General features: G+C 33.7%; 1 protein-coding gene across 2 annotated transcripts; it reads left to right on the forward strand.

Moving 5' to 3' along the window:
• Positions 1–1,231: 1,231 nt before the first annotated feature.
• LOC143067587 (solute carrier organic anion transporter family member 4A1-like) lies at positions 1,232–20,372 on the forward strand. 2 transcript variants are annotated; one of them, XM_076240937.1, is made up of 12 exons: positions 1,240–1,384; positions 4,339–4,664; positions 6,144–6,362; positions 7,063–7,165; positions 7,576–7,697; positions 8,250–8,371; positions 9,479–9,617; positions 10,529–10,721; positions 11,253–11,403; positions 12,279–12,445; positions 17,403–17,467; positions 19,884–20,372. In XM_076240937.1, the coding sequence occupies exons 1-12, from the start codon at positions 1,329–1,331 to the stop codon at positions 20,135–20,137; spliced, it is 1,917 nt and encodes a 638-aa protein (XP_076097052.1). In that variant the 5' UTR covers positions 1,240–1,328; the 3' UTR covers positions 20,138–20,372. The 2 variants fall into 2 exon arrangements, with proteins under 2 accessions (XP_076097053.1, XP_076097052.1); XM_076240938.1 differs by lacking the exon at positions 4,339–4,664 and having other exon boundaries at positions 1,232–1,384.
• The last annotated feature ends 1,186 nt before the right edge of the window (positions 20,373–21,558 follow it).

The raw sequence follows: 21,558 nt of genomic DNA on the forward strand, positions 1-21,558 counted from the left end.
GTCAATATAGAATGAACGGATCATATAAACCGGAGAGGAAATATGATACAAGCACAAACGAAAAAATATAAACGAGTCTAAATTTAAAACTACATTCAAACCTATGATTATATAAGTACGTCTGAGCCAGTGACATCTCTACAACAGATTTATCCATCGGATCATCGGATCACCAGCAGCGATGGTGATACATGGCTGTGTACATTATGTATATACTACTCGTCTAAACATCAACCCAACAATGTTAGATCTGTAAATTTTCTTTCGCAATTTTTTTGTTCTTCCCTCGCCGGGATTAGAACCCATGCTACTGAGATATCGTAACACCAAATCGCCTGCAGGCTGTAGCCGTCCCGCTAGACCACACGATCACCTGGGCTTCATTAAAATGAAGCTTTCGGTGGCCGGGTGTTACCTTTCCACGTCAGTTTTAATCATATATATATATATATATATATATATAGACACAAATCCTTGATATATAATCATGTAGGTATAAAAAATATGTACAACAGATGTAAATGATAACCTTCATATTCTGATTTTACTGACTTGAACAAATTATCATGAAATCGTGTTTTAGTCTTATAATTGCCGTTTTAAAAGACAGTTTTAGTTAAAAATAGTTATTTTATTGAAAAGTAACAATAAAATCATAATCCATTTTGCTGTGTGTTTGAAAAAACACCAATGTGTTGGTTTATCAAAACTTGAATGGATAAGAACATTTGGACAAAAACCTACCCCCTACCAGCCACCCCCCCCCCCCCCCAAAAAAAAAGAATATAAAGAAGAATGGTTGGTGCTTGTGTTTAGATTTTTCTCCCTGTGCCTATTTCATATCCCAATGGTTATCAATTGCATTTAAGCAGTTTTTTCTCAATGTAGATCGATCTTTTTGTGTTTGGAGTATTATTTTCTTAAAGGTTTGAATAGTTTGCAAAACAATGAAAATGTGGTTTAAGGCGAACCAATGTTATATACACTGGGATACGCCTATATCCTATCTTGATGACAAAATCAGACTTAACATCATTACACTTGCAAATTGATAAAGATATTCGGCTTTGTTCTAGCTCTTACATGATTTTAAAACGATTATAAACGATTAAGATACTTGAATGCAATTACAACATAAGACACACTTCTCATCTTTATCTTATGTCAGTATAACTTATCGTCGTCCACCCATCATCCAAATTGTTAACGTTTATATCCCACACACTTCCCTCCAATCACAATAAACATTTCCGTTTTATGAAGTTGGATTATTTAACGAAAAACAACTAATTTGCATAACATAATTAGACAAAAACATTGTTATTGAAATGACTCGCAACAAGAAAGAAGATGAGCGTTATGGATATGGAAAGTTTAAACCAAGGTATGTAAATCTCCTGAATAGTAAAGTTAGACTTAAACCTAGGGGTAAAAGTACTGCTGCATTCATGTACAATACGAATAGTAAACAAATGATTGTGAAATAAGAAAAGTAAATAAAATAACGTGCAATAAGAATAGTAAACAAACGAATGTGCAATAAGAATAGTTAACATAAGAATGAGCAATATAGAATATCTTGTTCCATCAACAACTCATAAGAATTGATATGGTACACATCTCCTCCTTTGCATGATCCGCCGGTCATGCAAACGTACTGGATAACAATTACTACTAAATTCATTTGAAATAGTAACGAGCAATGTCAATGTCAAAGCAAAGCTTTCATATATGATAAGAATTGTCTTGTATTTACGCAAGACGCGCGTTTCGTCTACAAAAGACTCATCAGTGACGCTCGAATCCAAAAAAGGCAAAAAGGCCAAATAAAGACGAAGTTGAACAGCATTGATGACCAAAATTCCTAATAGTTTTGACAAATACAGTCAAGGTAATCTATTCCTGAGGTAAAAAAAGCCTTGATATTTCAAAAATTCAAAGTTTTGTAAACAGTTCATTTTAAAAAATGACCATATCAATGATAACTCAAGCCAACACAGAAGTGCTGACTACTGGGCTGGTGATACCCTCTGGGAATTAAAACCCCACCAGCAGTGGCATCAACCAATCGGTTGTAAATAAACTCATCATAGATACCAGGATTAAATTTGTTCAATTAAGATGCCACTTGGCATGCTATGTTATAAGTAAGGCTTTCAACTAATATCGGAATAACTGCTGAATTCATGTGCAATAGGAATAGTAAACAAAAAAAAGCAACGGTAGTATACCGCTGTTCGAAATTCATAAATCGATAGAGAAAAAACAAATCCGGGTTACAAACTAAAACTGAGGGAACCGTATCAAATGTAAGAGAACCACGACACAACAGAAACACAACACTAAAATGTAGCACACACAGAAACGAACAATAACATAACAATGGCAATTTTCCTGACTTGGTACAGGGCAATTTTAGAAAAAAAAATGGTGCAAAAGAGACAATGTCTTATAATTACGCCATTACTGTTAATCGGAATAGTAACGCATCTCTTGCTTTGAATACTCCAACTATCAATTGATTGATATACGCAGGAGATTTTGAGTCAAATTCGACGAAAGGCAGTCAAAAATACGCATGCGATTCTTCTCTTAGACTGCTGTGAGGCTTGACACTAAATCCACTGGATTGATTTTTTAGACTGGAAAAACTTGTTTTATCTATAAATTGAAATTTGATATGTACTAGCTTTTTAGTAGCTGCGAGTACCATTAAAACGGAACTGTGTGTTTGTTTGTCTTATGTGTTGTCTGCCGATCTAATAAGATTAAAGCCTTTTTTCATTTTTATAGTTTTTTCTTATTTCGTACTGTTACACTGATATTCTAGATAAGAGCAGGATTGACCACTCTCAAACATGTTTTACCCGTCACAATGTTTATATGCCTGTCTCAAGTCAAGTCTGTAATTCAGTGATGGTCGTTTATAGTCTAAAATATAAATCCTCTCGATACCGTAACCTTTTCATAACTGACCGAATGACATGGGTTTGCTTATTGTTGAATGATGTACGGTGACTTACAGTTTTTTATTACCTCGTCCTTTTGGTCTCAGATTTACAATTGGCTTATAGGCAATCGCATCTCGTTATTTTTATTTAAGGAATTTGTAACGATGAAATAACATTTAGAAATTGTACAGTTATGAATAAAACAAATACAAGAACGGTACCGCTATGCATTATGAAATCATTTTCCTAACTCGTAGTTTAAACTGAACACAAATATTTATTTTGTACCAGTAAATTAAAACATTGTCATACACACATGCACACTCACGGTACTACAATTATTTTTTTATCGATACAAATATTTTGGCAGTACACAAAGAAAGTAAATTAACAAAAATACCGAACTCCGAGTAAAATTCAAAACGGAAAGTCCGTAAAATCATATGACAAAATCAAAAGATCAAACACATCAAACGATGTAATCGACAAGGATATGTTTGTCCCTGACCCGACTGTTAATTACATTTTTACACCAAATTCCTTGGCTGTTGGATGTGAACTAATAATTGATGTTTTAGTCTGAGATACATGATTGTTTTATTAGTTGTTATTGGCTTTAAACTAGAAGATCTTTACTTCGTGTCTTTTTTTTTGTTGTTGTGGGAAATGTATTTTCGTTAAATGTTTTCTGTTTTGTATCGATCTGAAGAGTTAACCTTTTCATCTGATTTCTATAGTTTGTTCTTATGTTGTACAGTTACACAAGTGCTGTCCCAGGTTAGAAGATGCTAGTAGTTGTCTCATTGACAACCATACCACATCTCCTTATTTTCTATATATGTGCAACGTTGTTCCTTTAAGGGAACGGTACAGCCATAAAAATCATGAACGATAAAGCCATGTATAGAACAGTGTTCCTCTAGATCTTAGATATGGTACAGCAATGAATAGAACATTTTTATAACTCTAAAAGATAGGCGGAAGATAACAACGGCGTAGTCAAACATATAAGTCGAATAGACTGACGATACCACGGTAAACAACGAAAAACGATCAAATGACAAACAAGTCTACAAACACAACATAGAAAAAAACTAAACTAAGCAATACTTGATGCCAGGTGCTCCGGAAGGGAAAGCAGATTCTGCTACACATGTAACACATCTGAACGGCGAAACGGTACAAAAATTGATAGGACATGGTTCCTTAATATCAGAAACGATGCATCCTAACATTGCTTCCAACTCTAAGTACGTAACTAAACCGTATGCAAAATCACGTTTTGCTGTATTATATATAATTCTTCGCTTTAAATTATTATGGAATCATGATTTCAAACTCTTATTAAATGTTTCTATTTCTATTACATTGTACTGTCTTCCTCTAGCTGTCTGCAGTGGATGAATTCTATACGATGGTTCGTCTTTTGGCAGTGTGTTATCAATTTCGTCGATGGATTCATGGTGTATGGTGTGATAAGTGTTATAATTCCTGCTTTGGAGAAACGATATGACCTCTCAAGTTCTAAATCGGGTCTTATTTCAAGCGCAAACGATTTCGGAGCTTTTGTGATTTTGATTTTTGTGGGTTATTTTGGAGAGAGACGTCACAAACCTAGAATAATGGGAGTAGGAATTTCTTTGCTGGCTTTTGGAAGTCTCTTGTTTTCTCTGCCACAGTTCATAGGAGGACGTTATGCCTACACAGTTTCAGGTAGACTATGAGACTAATTTAGACTAATAACAAATATATGATATTTAAAGACATATAGTGGATCTGTTTTAGTGGACAAAAAGCTATGTCTTCCCTTCATGTTTAGAAGTCATCACAGTAAAAAAAAAACGTCCAACAATCGTATTCCAAGGTGTTCTCCAAATAACAATGTATAATGTCGTGGCATCTAAGGAAAAATATATGTAATTGGTGGGAACCATAACTAATTTCAATATATCTAACAATTTACTATATGAGAGGTTGCAGAATGCCTAACCCCCCAAAACCTCACCATAGAGGGGGGAAAATGCCGGTGCTCTTAAAATGTCTTGTCCTGGTAGTTTAGAATATGATAATTTCAGTGGTCGGGTTCTGAACAGTTTTTGATATGTTAATCTTTTACGATATCAGGGGACAGGGTACAAATGTATCACCACCATCGAAAAAATCTATATTGTTCTAGGGCACTAAATGTTCTGGTCAACCATTAAGAATACTAGTACATATTGTTTATGGTGGGAATATGAACAGTTTTTAAGCTATTAATCAATTTTGATATAATTTGAAATGGACATGACACACAGGAGCAAAATCTAGGGTAATAAGGAATATATCTAGATTAGGAGTTGGATGGGAATAATTTGGAATATTTTGTGATATATGAGGGGCGGATCATTACCCACTAGTACTAACTCTTAGAATTGGTACAGCCATGTAATATCATGATTTTTTAGTATTATATATGATTCTTCTGTTTAAATGATTACGACATGTTCAAAACTGTTTTTAAATGTCTCTGATTGTATTACTTTTTGTGTCGTCTTTTTTTTATGAGATACACAAAACCGCTTTCCCAAAATACAAGACAGAAATTTATTTCGTGGGAATAACAGGAAATGTAACTAGAATCATGAATCGAATTAAAGGGGCATTGTTTCCTGATTCCGTGTACCAATTTGCAAAAAAATTCATAAACAATGTCAAAAATCTAAATTCTCATACACACTTAAATGAAAAGGAAGGTACAGATATATACAAATGTATTAGTATTACAGATATGGAAAGAGTAGATGGTATCTTCTTGACATGTTTGCTAAAGACACCTTCTGAAAAGATTGAAGTTGTTCTTTTCCATCGAAATATTTCCATCCGTTAATAATGGAATCATCAGTTATGCGAACACATATTAATAAGAACTGATTGATTAATTAATTGGTGCTTAACACCTCTTTAAACACTATTGTGCTATTTCGTGGCGGTCATTTTTTTTATTGGTAGAGGAAGCTGGAGTGCTCAGAAAGAACCATCGACCGTCGGAAGGAAAATTAAAAAATCCTAGCCTACAAAGATTGGAGTCCAGCGCATATCAATAAAGACAAATGATATAACTGTCAGAACGCAAACAAATGTAAGAAACAATTAAACGATGAAGTCATACACCATATTGCTACATAATAAAATGTGCTTCTCTATTATTAGATTCATCTAACAACACAGACAATGTTTGTAACCAGATAAATACCACTGGAGCATCATGTTCGTCTACATCTATGGATATCAAAGACAACTACAAAACTTATTACGCCATGTTTATCGTGGGACAAATGTTTCTTGGTATTGGGGCTGTTCCTGTATATACCATAGGTCTCACCTACTTAGACGAAAACTGTAAACAAAAATTAACTTCATTCTATACCGGTAAGTTTACATAAAACATACAAGTGTAGCATGTAGCATATATAGTCATTTCAAAATGACCTTGTAAGTTTATTGTCTAAATTTTCAGGATATTAAAATACTTGTAAAGCAACAATAGCCTAAGCTAGTTGGTATTGTGTTCTATTGACTTTGTGTAGAATATATGATTATAGCATATAGAATTGTTAAGATAGCTCGGTAAGAACTGTGATAATTACTTGCTGGTAAAAAAATGGATAAAACTGTAGAATGAACGTATCATTAATATAGTACAAATACAAGCAAGTTTTAAGGTAAATTTAGTCAGCTAAACATTTGTACACGTTATTCCTTTATTGATAATGAAAAATTGATATATTAAGGTTGCTTTCTCTACCAGCTATATTCCATTTGAATGCCAAAGACCGACCGTTATAACATAAGCGTAAGCTTCATAAAATAGGATTATAACAACGACGAACATCATTTTACGTGTTTTGCGACCCAGATTCTGTTTAAAAAGAAACGCCTTTTATCATGTACATGTATTTCAACAACCGCTTTAAAATATATCAATACAATTTAAGTAAATTCAGTATAGAATTGACCACGTTTACCTTTCTAGGATATATATTATTTTTTCGTTTCTTTTTCGATACATTTTTTTCTATTTAAAACGTTACTGTTTTAAGGCATACCTAGTTAACTGATGTTTTTTTAGGTGTAATCTTCGCATCAGGATCAATCGGTTCAGCAGTAGGTTTTGTGGTTGGTGGAAACCTTCTCAATATATTTGTTGACGCTAATACTTTGGATGTTACAACGTAAGTAAAGTTGTGACTATTTGGTGCTATTGATTACCGATCTTGCAATTGCTTCTTCTATTATAAATTTAAGGTCTTAATCCACAATACGTGTGTGGATTGATTCCCCTAACAAAAGTAAAACTCTCTATCCACTATTTAATGCAACTACTTAAACGTTTCTTTTGTTTATCATTTCTACCTTCGGTTATTAGATAACGAAACACACTAGAAAATAATAAGTTTAAACGATCTATATTGAAAATATGTATGTTCTGTTTATGCCCTGTGTCAAATGCTTTTTATTCTATTTATCAAAACATTGTTTCCGATTGTATCTGGTGGAAGTTAATTTATCTTGTACACGTAATTTCATCGTTATGACTTATCATACTTTTTTTTTATCAACAGCCTTGTGATTTTCATTTTAGTATACCTCTAACACCATCAGATCCCCAGTGGGTAGGAGCGTGGTGGATTGGAATTGTTATCGCTGTACCGGCCTTTATCTTGATTTCATTTCCCATTCATGGTTATCCTCGTCGACTTCCAGGTAATTAAAGAAATCAAAGTCCTAAACATCGGATGACCGCAAGTTCTTGTGGAAGACCAAAAGCACTTTTCACAGAAAAAAAACTGAGGTTAATGTACATATATATTTGTTTCTGAGATAAGTTCGTGCGTGGATGATGAATAAATGACAGGAAATTCAACCTCACCGTAATAACTATATATAATTTCCATCCATTTGTATATCATCCTATTCTACTTTTGAAATAATAGTGCAGTGCATGTGCATGGTGGACACTCTTCTGTAAAAGTTATATTTTTTAAAAGAGTAGGCATTCATATTTTCCCGCGATAGCAATACACCGGAATACCCTCACGGTCATCCGCTGTAATAAAATAGATTTCAAATTTGATAAACAATAAAACAATAAAACAATATCGTAACAACTTGATCACAAAACGACGTAGAATTTGCTGTATTAGATAGTTGTTAAGATTATATTATATTCTGTTAATGTAAAGGACACAGTCGTTGATCCTTGAGGTATCATGTTTGGGTTGTTTTGTAACTTCCCTCTAAAACTGTCTTTTTAAGGTTATAAGGAGCTACAAAAAGAAAGAAAGTCTGAAGCTTATGACAATAATTCTGAAGAAATAACTGCACAACCGTCATTTGGGAAGAAATTCAAAGATTTCCCTAAATCGATTCAACTTTTGGTAAGGATGCTCTATATATGTCGATATAGTAAATAAACATATTAAGATACGTGTTATATGATTGGGGGAAGGTGAACGAAGAGTACTGAGGAAAAAATGTTGAAAACGCTGAGAATTTTACAATTATTTTTGCAATTTCAGGGGTTAAATGTGGCTTCCTTTCAATCATCTTTTTGTGATGGTCCAGAGCTTACCTATATAATACTTTCTCTCTTCCGAATTTTAGTTGTAGATTGATAAGGTATGGAAATATAAAAAAAAGGAGATATGGTATGATTACCAATGAGACAACTGTCCACAAGAAACCAAAATGACACAGACATTAACAACTTTGTAGTAGCTGACTGTATAACTCCTCTAGTTAAGGTGCAATCAACAAAATCACCAAACGATTTTTCGATGAAAATGAATGGAGAATATATCTATGGGACACAAATGCTCCCGGATGTAAATAAACACGAGTCAACTTCACAAACAGATACAGGATTCAAATAGTCCAGACCATTTGACAATGATTACAAGCATTTTGAATAAGTTTCATAACATTTGAGTGACAAACTCAAATCATAGAGCAGAAACTAAAAATTCTGCAATCTTCATGTTTACATAGGGCCATAACATGAACAGTAAAAGTGACGCCACCCAATTTTGAACCTGGTCTGTGTTTTGTGGTTAAAAGCATCGTGTAACATTTGGTTGACGCAAACTAAAGTAAGAGAAAGGAAATCTGTTTTGGGGATGTACACGACGAACGGGACAGACGGACTATGGTAACACGTAATGCTCCCTTCGCATATCGGTTGTGCATAAAAATCAAAGACCTTATAATCCTATAGGGCAATCAAAACCCTAAATGAAGCAAACATCACGCATTCAAATTATTTCCTTCGATCCCTTCTAATATTTTCAAAAAAAAAGTATGCAAATGGATTGAAGAATTTGAAAGTTAAAGTGTGCAATTGTGCTAAACTTCCGAATGAAACTCTCGGGTACTCAGGCAAGATGGTCTTACACAGTTTCATCAGTTACAACTTAATATTTAGTTTGTCAGAGCGGGTACTTGTTTAGACTATGTTAATAACTTATTCATTTGATTGTGTAATCCAGGCAAAGAATCCAACGTTCATTCTGGTCACTCTGAGTAGTGTGTGTGAAACGTTGTTGGTTAGTGGTGTGACAACCTTTGGATCGAAAATTGCACAACAACTATTTAATATTGACCTGGCTACAGCTGGAACTGTCATCGGTAATATCATTTTAATCATTTTGTGTAAGGTAGTTGTTACAGGAAATATCGTAATTGTTACAATAGAAAGTATAGAGTTGTGACTTTAACAACAAATAAAGAGAAGTTACTCTGTAGTGTCACTTAAATCATCCATCAAATGTAGTAAAACCAACTAAATAGAAATTAAGGGAAAGTAAAGCTTAAGCTCGCCGACGTCTTATTTTCTTCTTTTTATGCCCCACCTACGATAGTAGAGGGGCATTATGTTTTCTGGTCTGTGCGTCCTTCCGTCTGTGCGTCCGTCCGTTCGTCCCACTTCAGGTTAAAGTTTTTGGTCAAGGTAGTTTTTGATGAAGCTGAAGTCCAATCAACTTGAAACTTAGTACACATGTTCCTTATGATATGATCTTTCTTATTTTAAAATTAGACTTTTGACACCATTTTCATGGTCCACTGAACATAGAAATTAAAAGAGTGAGTTTCAGGTTAAAGTTTTAGGTCAAGGTAGTTTTTGATGAAGTTAAAGTCCAATCAACTTGAAACTTAGTACACATGTTCCTTATTAGTTGATCTTTTTACTTTTAAGGCCAAATTAGATTTTTTTACCCAATTTCACGGTCCATTGAACATGGAAAATGATAATGCAAGTGGGGCATCCGTGTACTTTGGACACATTCTTGTTTATAACTTTCTAAACATTTGGTTTTCTAACTTAACTGGTAAAGGTGATTTCCACAACAGGTGTCTAGTGTATTCGAGATTAATCGTAATACTATCATAAGTTCATTGAGCGCTTAGAAAACTGTCCAAATTTGCTTGTTAGTACACATCTCAGCATAACTTCACGACACTTCATAGCATTGCAATGATGATCAGGATAATCAAACAAAAACAAGAGATCTCCATTGTACACCATGTTTAATATACAGGTGCTATAAGCATTCCTGGAGCCGGAGGTGGAATGGTGTTCGGTGGATACATGGTAAAGAAACTTAAACTTCAACTACGAGGAATAATTTACTTTTGTTGTGTGTGCATGTGTTTTGCTGCCGTACTTGCTCCGTCGTTTCTGATGACATGTCCGAGCCAGCCGGTCGCTGGAATATCTACTAGCTACAGACTGCAAGTATTAACATCATAAAATGTGAAAGAGGCAAATATTAAAATGAATATGTTAACGGTCTTAAGATTGCTATGAATATTAACAATGGCCAGTCAAATTGTTACAACGATAGATATACAATATGGCAAATCAAAACCACTAATACAAATATAAATAACTTTTTACAAAGCAGAACCATTGACAGACATTGTTTAATGTTAATAAAAATAATAAGTGTTACTGTAAACCGTGTGGTCTAAAGAACAACCCATGAGAAAAAATATTACTAAAGTATTCATACGATGAACATTTTAGACAATATGCGTGTTTGTGCTTTTAAGAGAAGTACTCCGAAAACAGATGCCGTCAACATTGATCTGCACCATACTTATCATATACAACCATAACTCATACAGAAAAATATGCGTCTTTCTTGCAAATTTAAAAGTCTTTAATACTATCAAATCATTCCCTTTCATCCAAATTTTAAATGTTCAAATCTAGCCGGTCATTAACTAAATACATTAACTATGATTATATTAATGTTTTAGTGGCGAAAAGATCGACCTTGTTTCTAGCTGTAGTTTACACTGTCATTGCACAACAGCTGGGTATGAACCAATCTGTGACCTCAACAAAACTGTTTACTTCTCACCTTGTCATGCTGGTTGTACACAGACTATACAACTGAATGATACGAAGGTAGGATTCTTTAATTCTTTGAAATGGAGGCCTCAATCCTCAACTTCTTCGATCTGGCATAGATTGATCGGTAATACAATTGCCGTATCCGAACATATCTATAATATAACGCTTAAACTGCAAAAGAATCGAGATTCAAAAATATGTGCAACGTATATTCAATGCAATCACTTTGTAAGAGTATTACATCGGAAAATGTCTGCCATTTTAGTACTGTATCATATGTTTATTGATTTATTGTTTTTTTATATTGATTTTTCAGTTTGGGGTCGGGGGAAGGGGGGCGGGGGGGGGGGGGGGGCGTCGGAGAGGGGGAATTCAAAATGGCTAAATGTTTTGTTCAGAGTCAAAAGCTTCTAAGTGGTGTTTTTTTTTTAAAGATAGGAGTTGAATACACAAGGCTCTCTTAAAATGCTTTATACAATTTGAAAAAAGTATGCATGTATAATTGTGACTTATTCTGTGTTTCTATTTGATAGTAATTTATCCAATGATAATTTTCAGTCTGGTAAATCTTACAGGTTTCATGAGCATTACATATTATTGCTATTTGGCACATGTTATGACTACCAGAATTAAATATTACTTACAGTGCGAACGGACGAGAAAAAAGATGAAACGAACGGAAACAGCAATCCCCATACACTAGAAGTATGCACTTTTATGTGGTGTTGCTCATACAAGTACAAATACGGCGATGTCATACAAGAAAAGAGGATGGGAGGCTGTTTATGACAATTAGAAAAATCCGTTGTCACCTGTGAAACGGGTATTCCATATAACGGTCAATCAAATCGTGCGCTGATGACGTCCGTAAAACGTTACACTTCCAAACGGTATGTCTTTATAACTTTAAACTGATGTTTATATTTCAGAGCTATGCTGATTGTAGCTGTATCAGTGCAAATAAGAACGTAGTTGTGGCAGTATCTGGTAACTGTTCTGAGGACTGTAACTGGTTTTATGTGTTTTGTGGGTTACTGTTCTTTCTGTTATGGTTTACCTTTGCCACGATGTCACCAATAGTAACAACGACATTCAGGTATTTATAGAAAGGTATATGGCATGAACAAAAAAGAACAAACAACAATTCAGCCACAGTTCACTAAATCTCTGCAGAGAATAACCACCATAGTTCTAAGCACGCAATTTTTATTTTCATTTTCTAAATTATACTACCCTGATCTTCAACATGTTGATTCCAAAATCAATAGGATTCTTTCCTTTCCCTTTGTCTTTCCATCTGTATACATCGCATTCCAAAGAACCAGGTAATATTCAGGTTACCATTCAGAAACCACTTTTCTCCAAACAACAACAAAATAATAACACCCTAGCCTTTGATCGATTGCTACCAAAATCAATTTTCTTCTTTCTCCTTTTCCATCGGAATATGAGTTTTATTTCAATTAAGCGAAGAAAACTCAAGTTACCATATCCAACTTTTCTTTATTTAATAACACTTACTTTGGCATTTTTTAAATAGTGACTCAAAATAAATAGAATTTTTCCCTTTTCCCTAAATCTTACAGCTGTATAAGTTTAATTCCAATCAAGTAAAGGAATCTTTAAATTGATACAGGAAAAAGTAAGAAAATTTCTGAAAAAAAGGATTTAAACGAACCCACTAAAGAAAATATTTTATATATAAAAACTCAACAGACAAAGCTAATACCGGTATCAGTTGGAACCTTCTTGTGAAGTTTTATAATGGATCTCAGCTCGTTCTGTATGTTAACTCTTACAATGATGTCTTGGATTTCAACTTATGTACAAAAAATAAAATATTTTCATTACTAAACAAGTGTGGACACAGATCAATGTGAATAATAATCTTAGATGTGTGAGACTGTTTTATATGACAAAAGGAGTTCTATGTTTTTCCTATAGGGTTCTATATTATTAACTGTGTTGCACAATGACAACCAACCTCGCATTAGCAGTGTAGTTTATTTGATATTAATTTTTATGTTCAAGACGGACATGGAAGAGACACTAATCTATACTATTAAACGAGAAGACCTCATTTTGTGTGTCCCTTCTCTTCTTTCCACGATAAATCAACATCATGCCTCGGTGTTCTATAGGTAACATTGTCATCCATTCTTATGATTATTCAGATTTAGTTATTTTTGGAGAAAAACGATAAAAAAGCAGTCCGGATATCTATACTATTAAACGAGAAGACCTCATTTTGTGTGTCGCTTCTCTTCCTTCCACGATAAATTAATCATCATCCCTCTGTGTTCTATAGATAACATGCATTGTTGCATATGTCATCCATTCTTATGATTATTCAGATTTACTTATTTTTGGAGAAAAACGACAAAAAGCAGTCCGGATATTGATTCCGTCATCAGACTGACTATTAGTCATAGATAAGACTTCCGGTTTGAAACATGCACAAGTACAACCAATCGTATGATTGATAACAAAAAGGAAAAATAAATAAGCCAATCAGAGAGTTCTCCATATAATGGTGTTTAGATCGCAAGAACCACAACTGACTTTTAGTCATAGATAAGACTTCCGGTTTGAAACATGCACAAGTACAACCAATCGTATGATAGATAACAAAAAGGAAAAATAAATAAGCCAATCAGAGAGTTCTCCATATCATGGTGTTTAGATCGCAAGAACCACAACTATTATACCTCCTTAAGAGGACAATTATTTTTCGCGTTCATCTACATGTAAACTACGATTATACTATTTTAACATATAGACCTCTCTGTATTCTGTCTAGAATACAGAGAGGTCTATATCGCGAAATCGCGGGCATATACAGCTTGTGAACTGCTGTAGGATGATTTTTTTGTAAAATATATTATGTATGGAGAATTTCACAAAAGGTATCAAAAGCCCCCTCCCTAAAGTCCGATATTTGTTTCCTTTCTGTTAAATTCAATTTTTTTCGTGTTTCTGGCCTCAGACCACAATTATTCTTCTCCTTTGTTACAACGCTTCTTTTGGTAAAAGTCAAATCAAATTAAAAATTTGCACCGTTTCAAACATGAAATAAATGTAACTGCTTATATATAGACCATTATTAGTCTAATAAAATATGCTTCTAGAACAATCCATCGGTGTTTTTTCTTTTCAGAGCCTTATTAACATGCCAATGGTAGGATATGAATCTTGTATAAATGACTAAGACCGACTAAGGCTAATTTGAGGGGTGGTCGGAGGGGTTCTGATCCCGAAATCCCGGGCTTAAAAACAATGAAATCCCGAGATGCAGAATTGAAAGAAATTCATATCCCGAAATCTCGAAATCGAAAAATATATTCCCGGATCTCGTAAGGATCAATCCCCAAATCCCGAGCTTGAAAACACCAAATCCCGACGCCTCGAAAAAGGTCCTGCCTCCCTCTTATCTCTACATTACTTTCATTTTTGCTAAATCACTGTTTTCCCTTTCAACAATAAATTTGTATGCCCCATTCATGGGCTTATGTTTCAAGTCTGTGCATCCGTGCGTTCGTCCGTTTGGTCATCCGTCCGTCCGTCTCCCGCTTCAGGTTAAAGTTTTTGGTCGAGGTCGACTTCCTGTACTAACATAGAAAGTCCCAGACAGAATACAGAGAGTCTCTATATATTAATTACAATCGTAGTTTACATGTAGATAAACGTGAAAAATAATTGTCCTCTCTAAGGAGGTATCATAGATGTGGTTCTTGCGATCTAAACACCATGATATAGAGAACACTCTGAATGGCTTATTTATCTTTCATTTTTGTTATCTATCATACGATTGGTTGTACTTGTGTCACATGTTTTACTTATTTTATTATATATGCAACTGGTATGACCCCTTAAATAGTAAACATTTCAAAGAAAACAGTAGACAGAATACAGAGAGTCTCTATATATCAAAGTAGTATAATCATACTTTACATGTAATTAAACGTGAAAAACAATTGTCCTCTATAAGGAGGTATATGAAATAGTTGTGGTTCTTGCAATCTAAACACCATGATATGGAGAACGCTCTCATTGGCTTATTTATTTTTCATTTTTGTAATATATCAAACTATTGGTTGTATTTGTGCATGTTTCAAACTGGAAGTCTTATTCATGAGTAAAAATTAGTCTGATGACGGAATCATATCCGGACTACTTTTTTGTCTTTTTTCTCCCAAAATAACCCAATCTGAATAATCATAAGAATGGATGACAAATGCGACTATGCATGTTACCTATAGGACACAGAGGCATGATGATGGATTTATTGTGGAAGGAAGAGAAGCGACACACAAAATGAGGTCTTCTCGTTTAATAGTATAGATAAGTAAAACATGTGGAAACAAGAATGTGTTCATAGTACACGGATGCTACATCGGCACTATATCTACTAAGTTTCGAGTTGATTGGACTTCAACTTCATCAAAAACTACCTCGACCAAAAACTTTAACATGAAGCGGGACAGACGGAAGGACGAACGAACACAGACTAGAAAACATAATGCCAATAAATGGGGCATAACATTTTATTGTTGAAAGTGAAAGTAGTGATTTGGCAAAAATGAAAGTACGGTAGAGATAAGAGGGAGGCACGACCTTTTCGGAACGTCGGGATCGGGTGTTTTTAAGCTCGGGATTTGGGGATTGATCCTTACGGGATCCAGGAATATATTTTTCGATTTCAGGATTTCGGTATATGAATTTCCTTAAATTCTGCATCTCGGGATTTCATGTTTTTAAGCCCGGGATCTTGGGATCAGGACCCCTCCGACCACCTCTCAAATCAGCCTTAGTCGGTCTTAGTCATTTATAAGATTCATATCCTTCCATTGGCATGGAAATAAGGCTCTCAAAAGAAAAAGCACTGATAGATTGTCCTATAGAAGCATATTTTATTAGACTAATAATGGTCTATATATAAGCAGTTACATTTATTTCATGTTTGAAGCGGTGCATTGTAGCAAAGGAGAAGAATAGTTGTGGTCTGAGGCCAGAAACATGAAAAGAATTGATTTTAACAGAAAGGAAACACATATCGGACTTTGGAAAAAGGGACAGGGCTTTTTTATACCTTTTATGAAATTCTCCATACATGATTATCTATTACAAAAATTCATCCTACAACAGTTCGTCAGTATCACAAGTAAAAGATTTCGTTTAAATGTAGAAATTGTTTCTCAGATTAAAAGACATTTAATGGTTTTTAGTAATGACAGTGCTTGCCATGATGCTTAGGGCTAGAAAGTAAACTTCTGTGTTATTTTTTGTTAATTCTTTTATAATATCTCCTCCAAAGCTATTTTGGTTTATATATGAATACAAATATAAGTGATACCAATACAGTAAGGCAGTTTTGTTGAGGTATGAAAGTGAAGTAATGAACATTTACTGTAACAATGTTAATTCACACAAATTAAGAAACAAACAAATTAATGATAAATGTTGAACATGTACAATGAAATATTTTCATTACTAAATAAATTTTTCAAGCAGATACACAAATATCATAAAGGTGAAAACATTCTACTTATCTCTAAATATTTAAAATACAGAGATTTCTGGTTGAAGAATGAATCCGCTTGTAATAATTTATATATTTTTTAATACTAGTAGATGTTACATTGTAAGTTTATTCATCTCATTGTTTATAAAATAATAAATTGTCTTTAAAATCTTGGACTATTATACTAATAGTATACTAATAGTATTATAGTCCCAGTTAAAATCTTCCGCTTTTTTACTTTTTGTAAGGCTTTAGTTAGAGCATTCTTTTTTTCTGTCTAGCGTTATTTTTTTAGTTGAGTGGTTTCCCTGTTCGCTTTCAAGTTAATGCTATACCGCATCTTCTTTTATTTTTATGGAATTCAATCACTAGAGAAATAAACACCTTATCTTTTATCATTGTTTTAAATGTTTTTTTATCATCTTCGATAGCCAAGGTTAACGATGGAAAGAATTTGACCGCGTCGTAACCATTTGGATAGCGAAGATTTTTAAAGGGTTTTTATATGAAATACATATTTTTTATTTTCCAGATGTGTTTCACAAAAACAACGATCGTTTGCATTTGCTATCCAATGCTTAGCCGCTCGTTTATTAGGTTTGTACTTTGAATTTAAAAACATACATGGATTTTAATAAACATATCGGTCCATTAATATTGGTCGGTGTATATATTTTTTTGAAATACCGTGGCTTGCAATAAGTTCGCCGTGTTCAAATTGTGTCTTCTGCACTAGCTGTTTTTTTTCCTTCTCATTGTATTTTGAACACTAGTCTGAGTTTATATTCTAGTAACAGTGAATAATATGTGCTTTTAAAAGCAAGAAGAAGTGTTGGAACGAAAGCCTCGGAGTCCGTGTTTTTCGTTTCTGTACTTTAGTTGCATGAATGAAAAAACACCAAGACCTCCATGTAGGTGGCACGGTAGTATTTCCTGGCCCATAAGGGATAATAATAGTCTTTTTTAGCTCACCTGGCCTAAAAGGCCAAGTGAGCTTTTCTCATCACTTGGCGTCCGGCGTCCGTCGTCGTCCGTCGTCGTCGTTAACTTTTACAAAAATCTTCTCCTCTGAAACTACTGGGCCAAATTAAACCAAACTTGGCCACAATCATCATTGGGGTATCTAGTTTAACATTTTGACATGGGGTAGAATTGTTAAACAGGTGAAGATCTATCTGCCCTGAAATTTTCAGATGAATCGGATAACCCGTTGTTGGGTTGCTGCCCCTGAATTAGTAATTTTAAGGAAATTTTGCTCTTTTTGGTTATTATCTTGAATATTATTATAGATAGAGATAAACAGTAAACAGCAATAGTGTTCAGCAAAGTAAGATTTACAAATAAGTCAACATGACTGAAATGGTCAGTTGACCCCTTTAGGAGTTATTGCCCTTTATAGTCAATTTTTAACCATTTTTCGTAAATCTTAGTAATCTTTTACAAAAATCTTCTCCTCTGAAACTACTTGGCCAAATTAATCCAAACTTGGCCACAATCATCTTTTGGGTTAGTAGTTTGAAAAATGTGTCCAGTGACCCGGCCATCAAACCAAGATGGCCGCCATGGTTAAAAATAGAACATGGGGTAAAATGCAGTTTTTGGCTTATAACTCAAAACCCAAAGCATTTAGAGCAAATCTGACATCGGGTAAAATTGTTTATCAGTTCAAGATCTATCTGCCCTAAAATTTTCAGATGAATCGGACAACCCGTTGTTGGGTTGCTGGCCCTGAATTAGTAATTTTAAGGAAATTTTGCTCTTTTTGGTTATTATCTTGAATATTATTATAGATAGAGATAAACTATAAACAGCTATAATGTTCAGCAAAGTAAGATTTACAAATAAGTCAACATGACTGAAATGGTCAGTTGACCCCTTTAGGAGTTATTGCCCTTTATAGTCAATTTTTAACCATTTTTCGTAAATCTTAGTAATCTTTTACAAAAATCTTCTCCTCTGAAACTACTTGGCCAAATTAATCCAAACTTGGCCACAATCATCTTTTGGGTTAGTAGTTTGAAAAATGTGTCCGGTGACCCGGCCATCCAACTAAGATGGCCGCCATGGCTAAAAATAGAACATGGGGTAAAATGCAGTTTTTGGCTTATAACTCAAAACCCAAAGCATTTAGAGCAAATCTGACATGGGTAAAATTGTTTATCAGGTCAACATTTATCTGCTCTGAAATTTTTAGATGAATCGGACAACCCGTTGTTGGGTTGCTGACCCTGAATTGTTAGTTTTAAGGAAATTTTGCTGTTTTTGGTCATTATCTTGAATATTATTATTGATAGAGATAAACTGTAAACAACAATAATGTTCAGCAAAGTAAGATTTACAAATAAGTCAACAGACCCCCTTAGGAGTTATTGTTCTTTATAGTCAATTTTTAACAATTTTCATAAAATTTGTAAATTTTTACTAACATTTTCCACTGAAACTAATGGGCCAAGTTCATTATAGATAGAGATAATTTTAAGCAGCAAGAATGTTCAGTAAAGTAAGATGTACAAACACATCACCATCATCAAAACACAATTTTGTCATGAATCCATCTGCTTCCTTTAATATTCACATAGACCAAGGTGAGCAACACAGGCTCTTTAGAGCCTCTAGTTTAGAATTTTCACCATTTTCTAACACTGCAAAAAATTCTACATTCACAGTTAACTGAAGTACTTTCATTTTACTATTCAGAAATAAATTTGAATGTGTATCATGACCGTTTACTTTTTTGCTATTTTTAAAAACCTAAGGCCACTAGTGCTTTTAAGTCTTTTATCATGCAGTGAATACACAATTTAAAAAAATTCTCAAAAATTCATTTTCATCTGTTTGTAAAATTATTTCATATTTTTCTACACCTGATTCATCCCTCTGTTTAGGAAAGTGTGTTCAGTTGATACTGTATTTTTTGTCCAATCACACTGTTCAGTTACATTGACTTAGCATATGATAAAGTCAAAATTTGGCATAATCACATGTGTTTATTTAAAACTTCTTTTATTTTCAGGTACTACGCCTGGGCCTATATTTTTGGGTGCCATAATTGATAGTTCGTGTGATTTGTGGCAAGATACCTGTGGTAAAAAGGGTTCCTGTTGGATTTATCGAAAATATGACTTAGTAACTAGTCTAATGACTTGGTGGATATGTGTTAAAATTATCGGAATAGTATTTTTATTATTTGCTGCAAAATTATACAAACCTTGTACAGAGAGTATAGAGATAAAACCTGAAAAGTCAACTTTGAATGAAAAGCAGTAAGAAAATATCTTTTAAATGAGAAATAACTTTTACAGAGACTGTATAATAAATGCTCCGATCTGTATATATAGTGACTATACAGGCTAATTGATGGAAAATTAATATCAGATATGTGTTCCAACGGAAAGCACCAACAACAGCAAAACTCATATTTCGGTTTGTATAAAGCAAAGCTTGATAGAGAACACCTCACTTGACAATTGTTTATTTCATTAAACTTTGTAATATTTAAAAATCTTTGCAGTGTTTCTTAACAGTTTTATGTTTGTGTAGGTCAAATTAACTGTTCATTTTGACCTCGAATGTTTCCTATAAACTGTAACCGCTGCATAATTATATATCACGGTTCATGGGTGGTCACTGGACTCTTAGTTTCTGACTTAATCTCAATCATGTCCTCTTTTCCTCGAAGGTGACTTACCGAATTAGACTTTTCACTGGTTTGTACTTACTTTATAGCAACACGAAGGGTGTTACTAGTGAAGCAGGATCTGTTTACTCTTCTGAGGCTCGTCAAATCAACCTCGGATTTTGGTTGGGTTCTTGTTGCCCAGTCGTTAGTTTTTGTGTTGTGTTTTGTAAACTGTTATGTGTATTTTTGTCTTGTAATTCTGATGAATTTCACTTCAAAAGTTTGTGTTCAACTTTGTATACCTCAAATTGGTTCATACAATGAATATACATGAATTTATGTACGATGTTTGTATATTGTGATATTTGCACCGGAACGTAGATCTGCGATGTTATTACACGAAATTGCGATATTTGTACTTGAACTTATGAATAAGATATTTAATATTTACCTACGATATGTTTACAATATTTGATTTTCTTTATTTATTCACAAATATAAAATAGTTTATTTTTGACGTATCGTGTCATCAAATCGGTCAGGTATATAATTTGTTTCAGTTGACATACAGCCGATTTTATCCGGTACCGTATTTCTGATTAAAGCGATGAAATTACATTGTTACGGGTATTATTCGCGCTAGTACCACCGTGTAATAAAGAGTCATAATTACTATCAATCTGATCATATAGTTTATTAGTTGGATATCTATCATTGACGCATCATAGAATGTACTCATAAAGAATTACAATAGATTTATGCATTCAGATTTTAATTAACATGACATTTTATGATTTAAAATGCAAGACATTTTTTATTGTATGATTTTCCATGTAAATAAATGGTTTTCATATCATCCTAAACTGTACATGTAAGGATAATCAAAACAGAATCAACAGTGTGTTCTTTTACCAGGTAAATAATATATTAAAAAAGCTTAATTTTTGTGGATAAGTATTCCCGACTTTTTTTTTTACTTAAAACTAAAACTGTACAAATGTTTTTTAAAAAGGGTATTTGTTTATGAACAGAAGTAAGTTTGTGATATATGATTAATGAGATAGCAACC

The sequence above is a fragment of the Mytilus galloprovincialis genome, chromosome 3, assembly GCF_965363235.1.
Source record: "Mytilus galloprovincialis chromosome 3, xbMytGall1.hap1.1, whole genome shotgun sequence".
Taxonomy (NCBI): domain Eukaryota; kingdom Metazoa; phylum Mollusca; class Bivalvia; order Mytilida; family Mytilidae; genus Mytilus; species Mytilus galloprovincialis.

Bases quoted from the DNA above. Each gene is read 5' to 3' on its own strand.
- LOC143067587 (XM_076240937.1), top strand. From the start codon at position 1,329: ATGACTCGCAACAAGAAAGAAGATGAGCGTTATGGATATGGAAAGTTT. The intron at 8,372-9,478 runs GTAAGGATGCTC...TGTGTAATCCAG, and splicing joins CTAAATCGATTCAACTTTTG to GCAAAGAATCCAACGTTCAT. The intron at 10,722-11,252 runs GCAAGTATTAAC...TTAATGTTTTAG, and splicing joins ATATCTACTAGCTACAGACT to TGGCGAAAAGATCGACCTTG.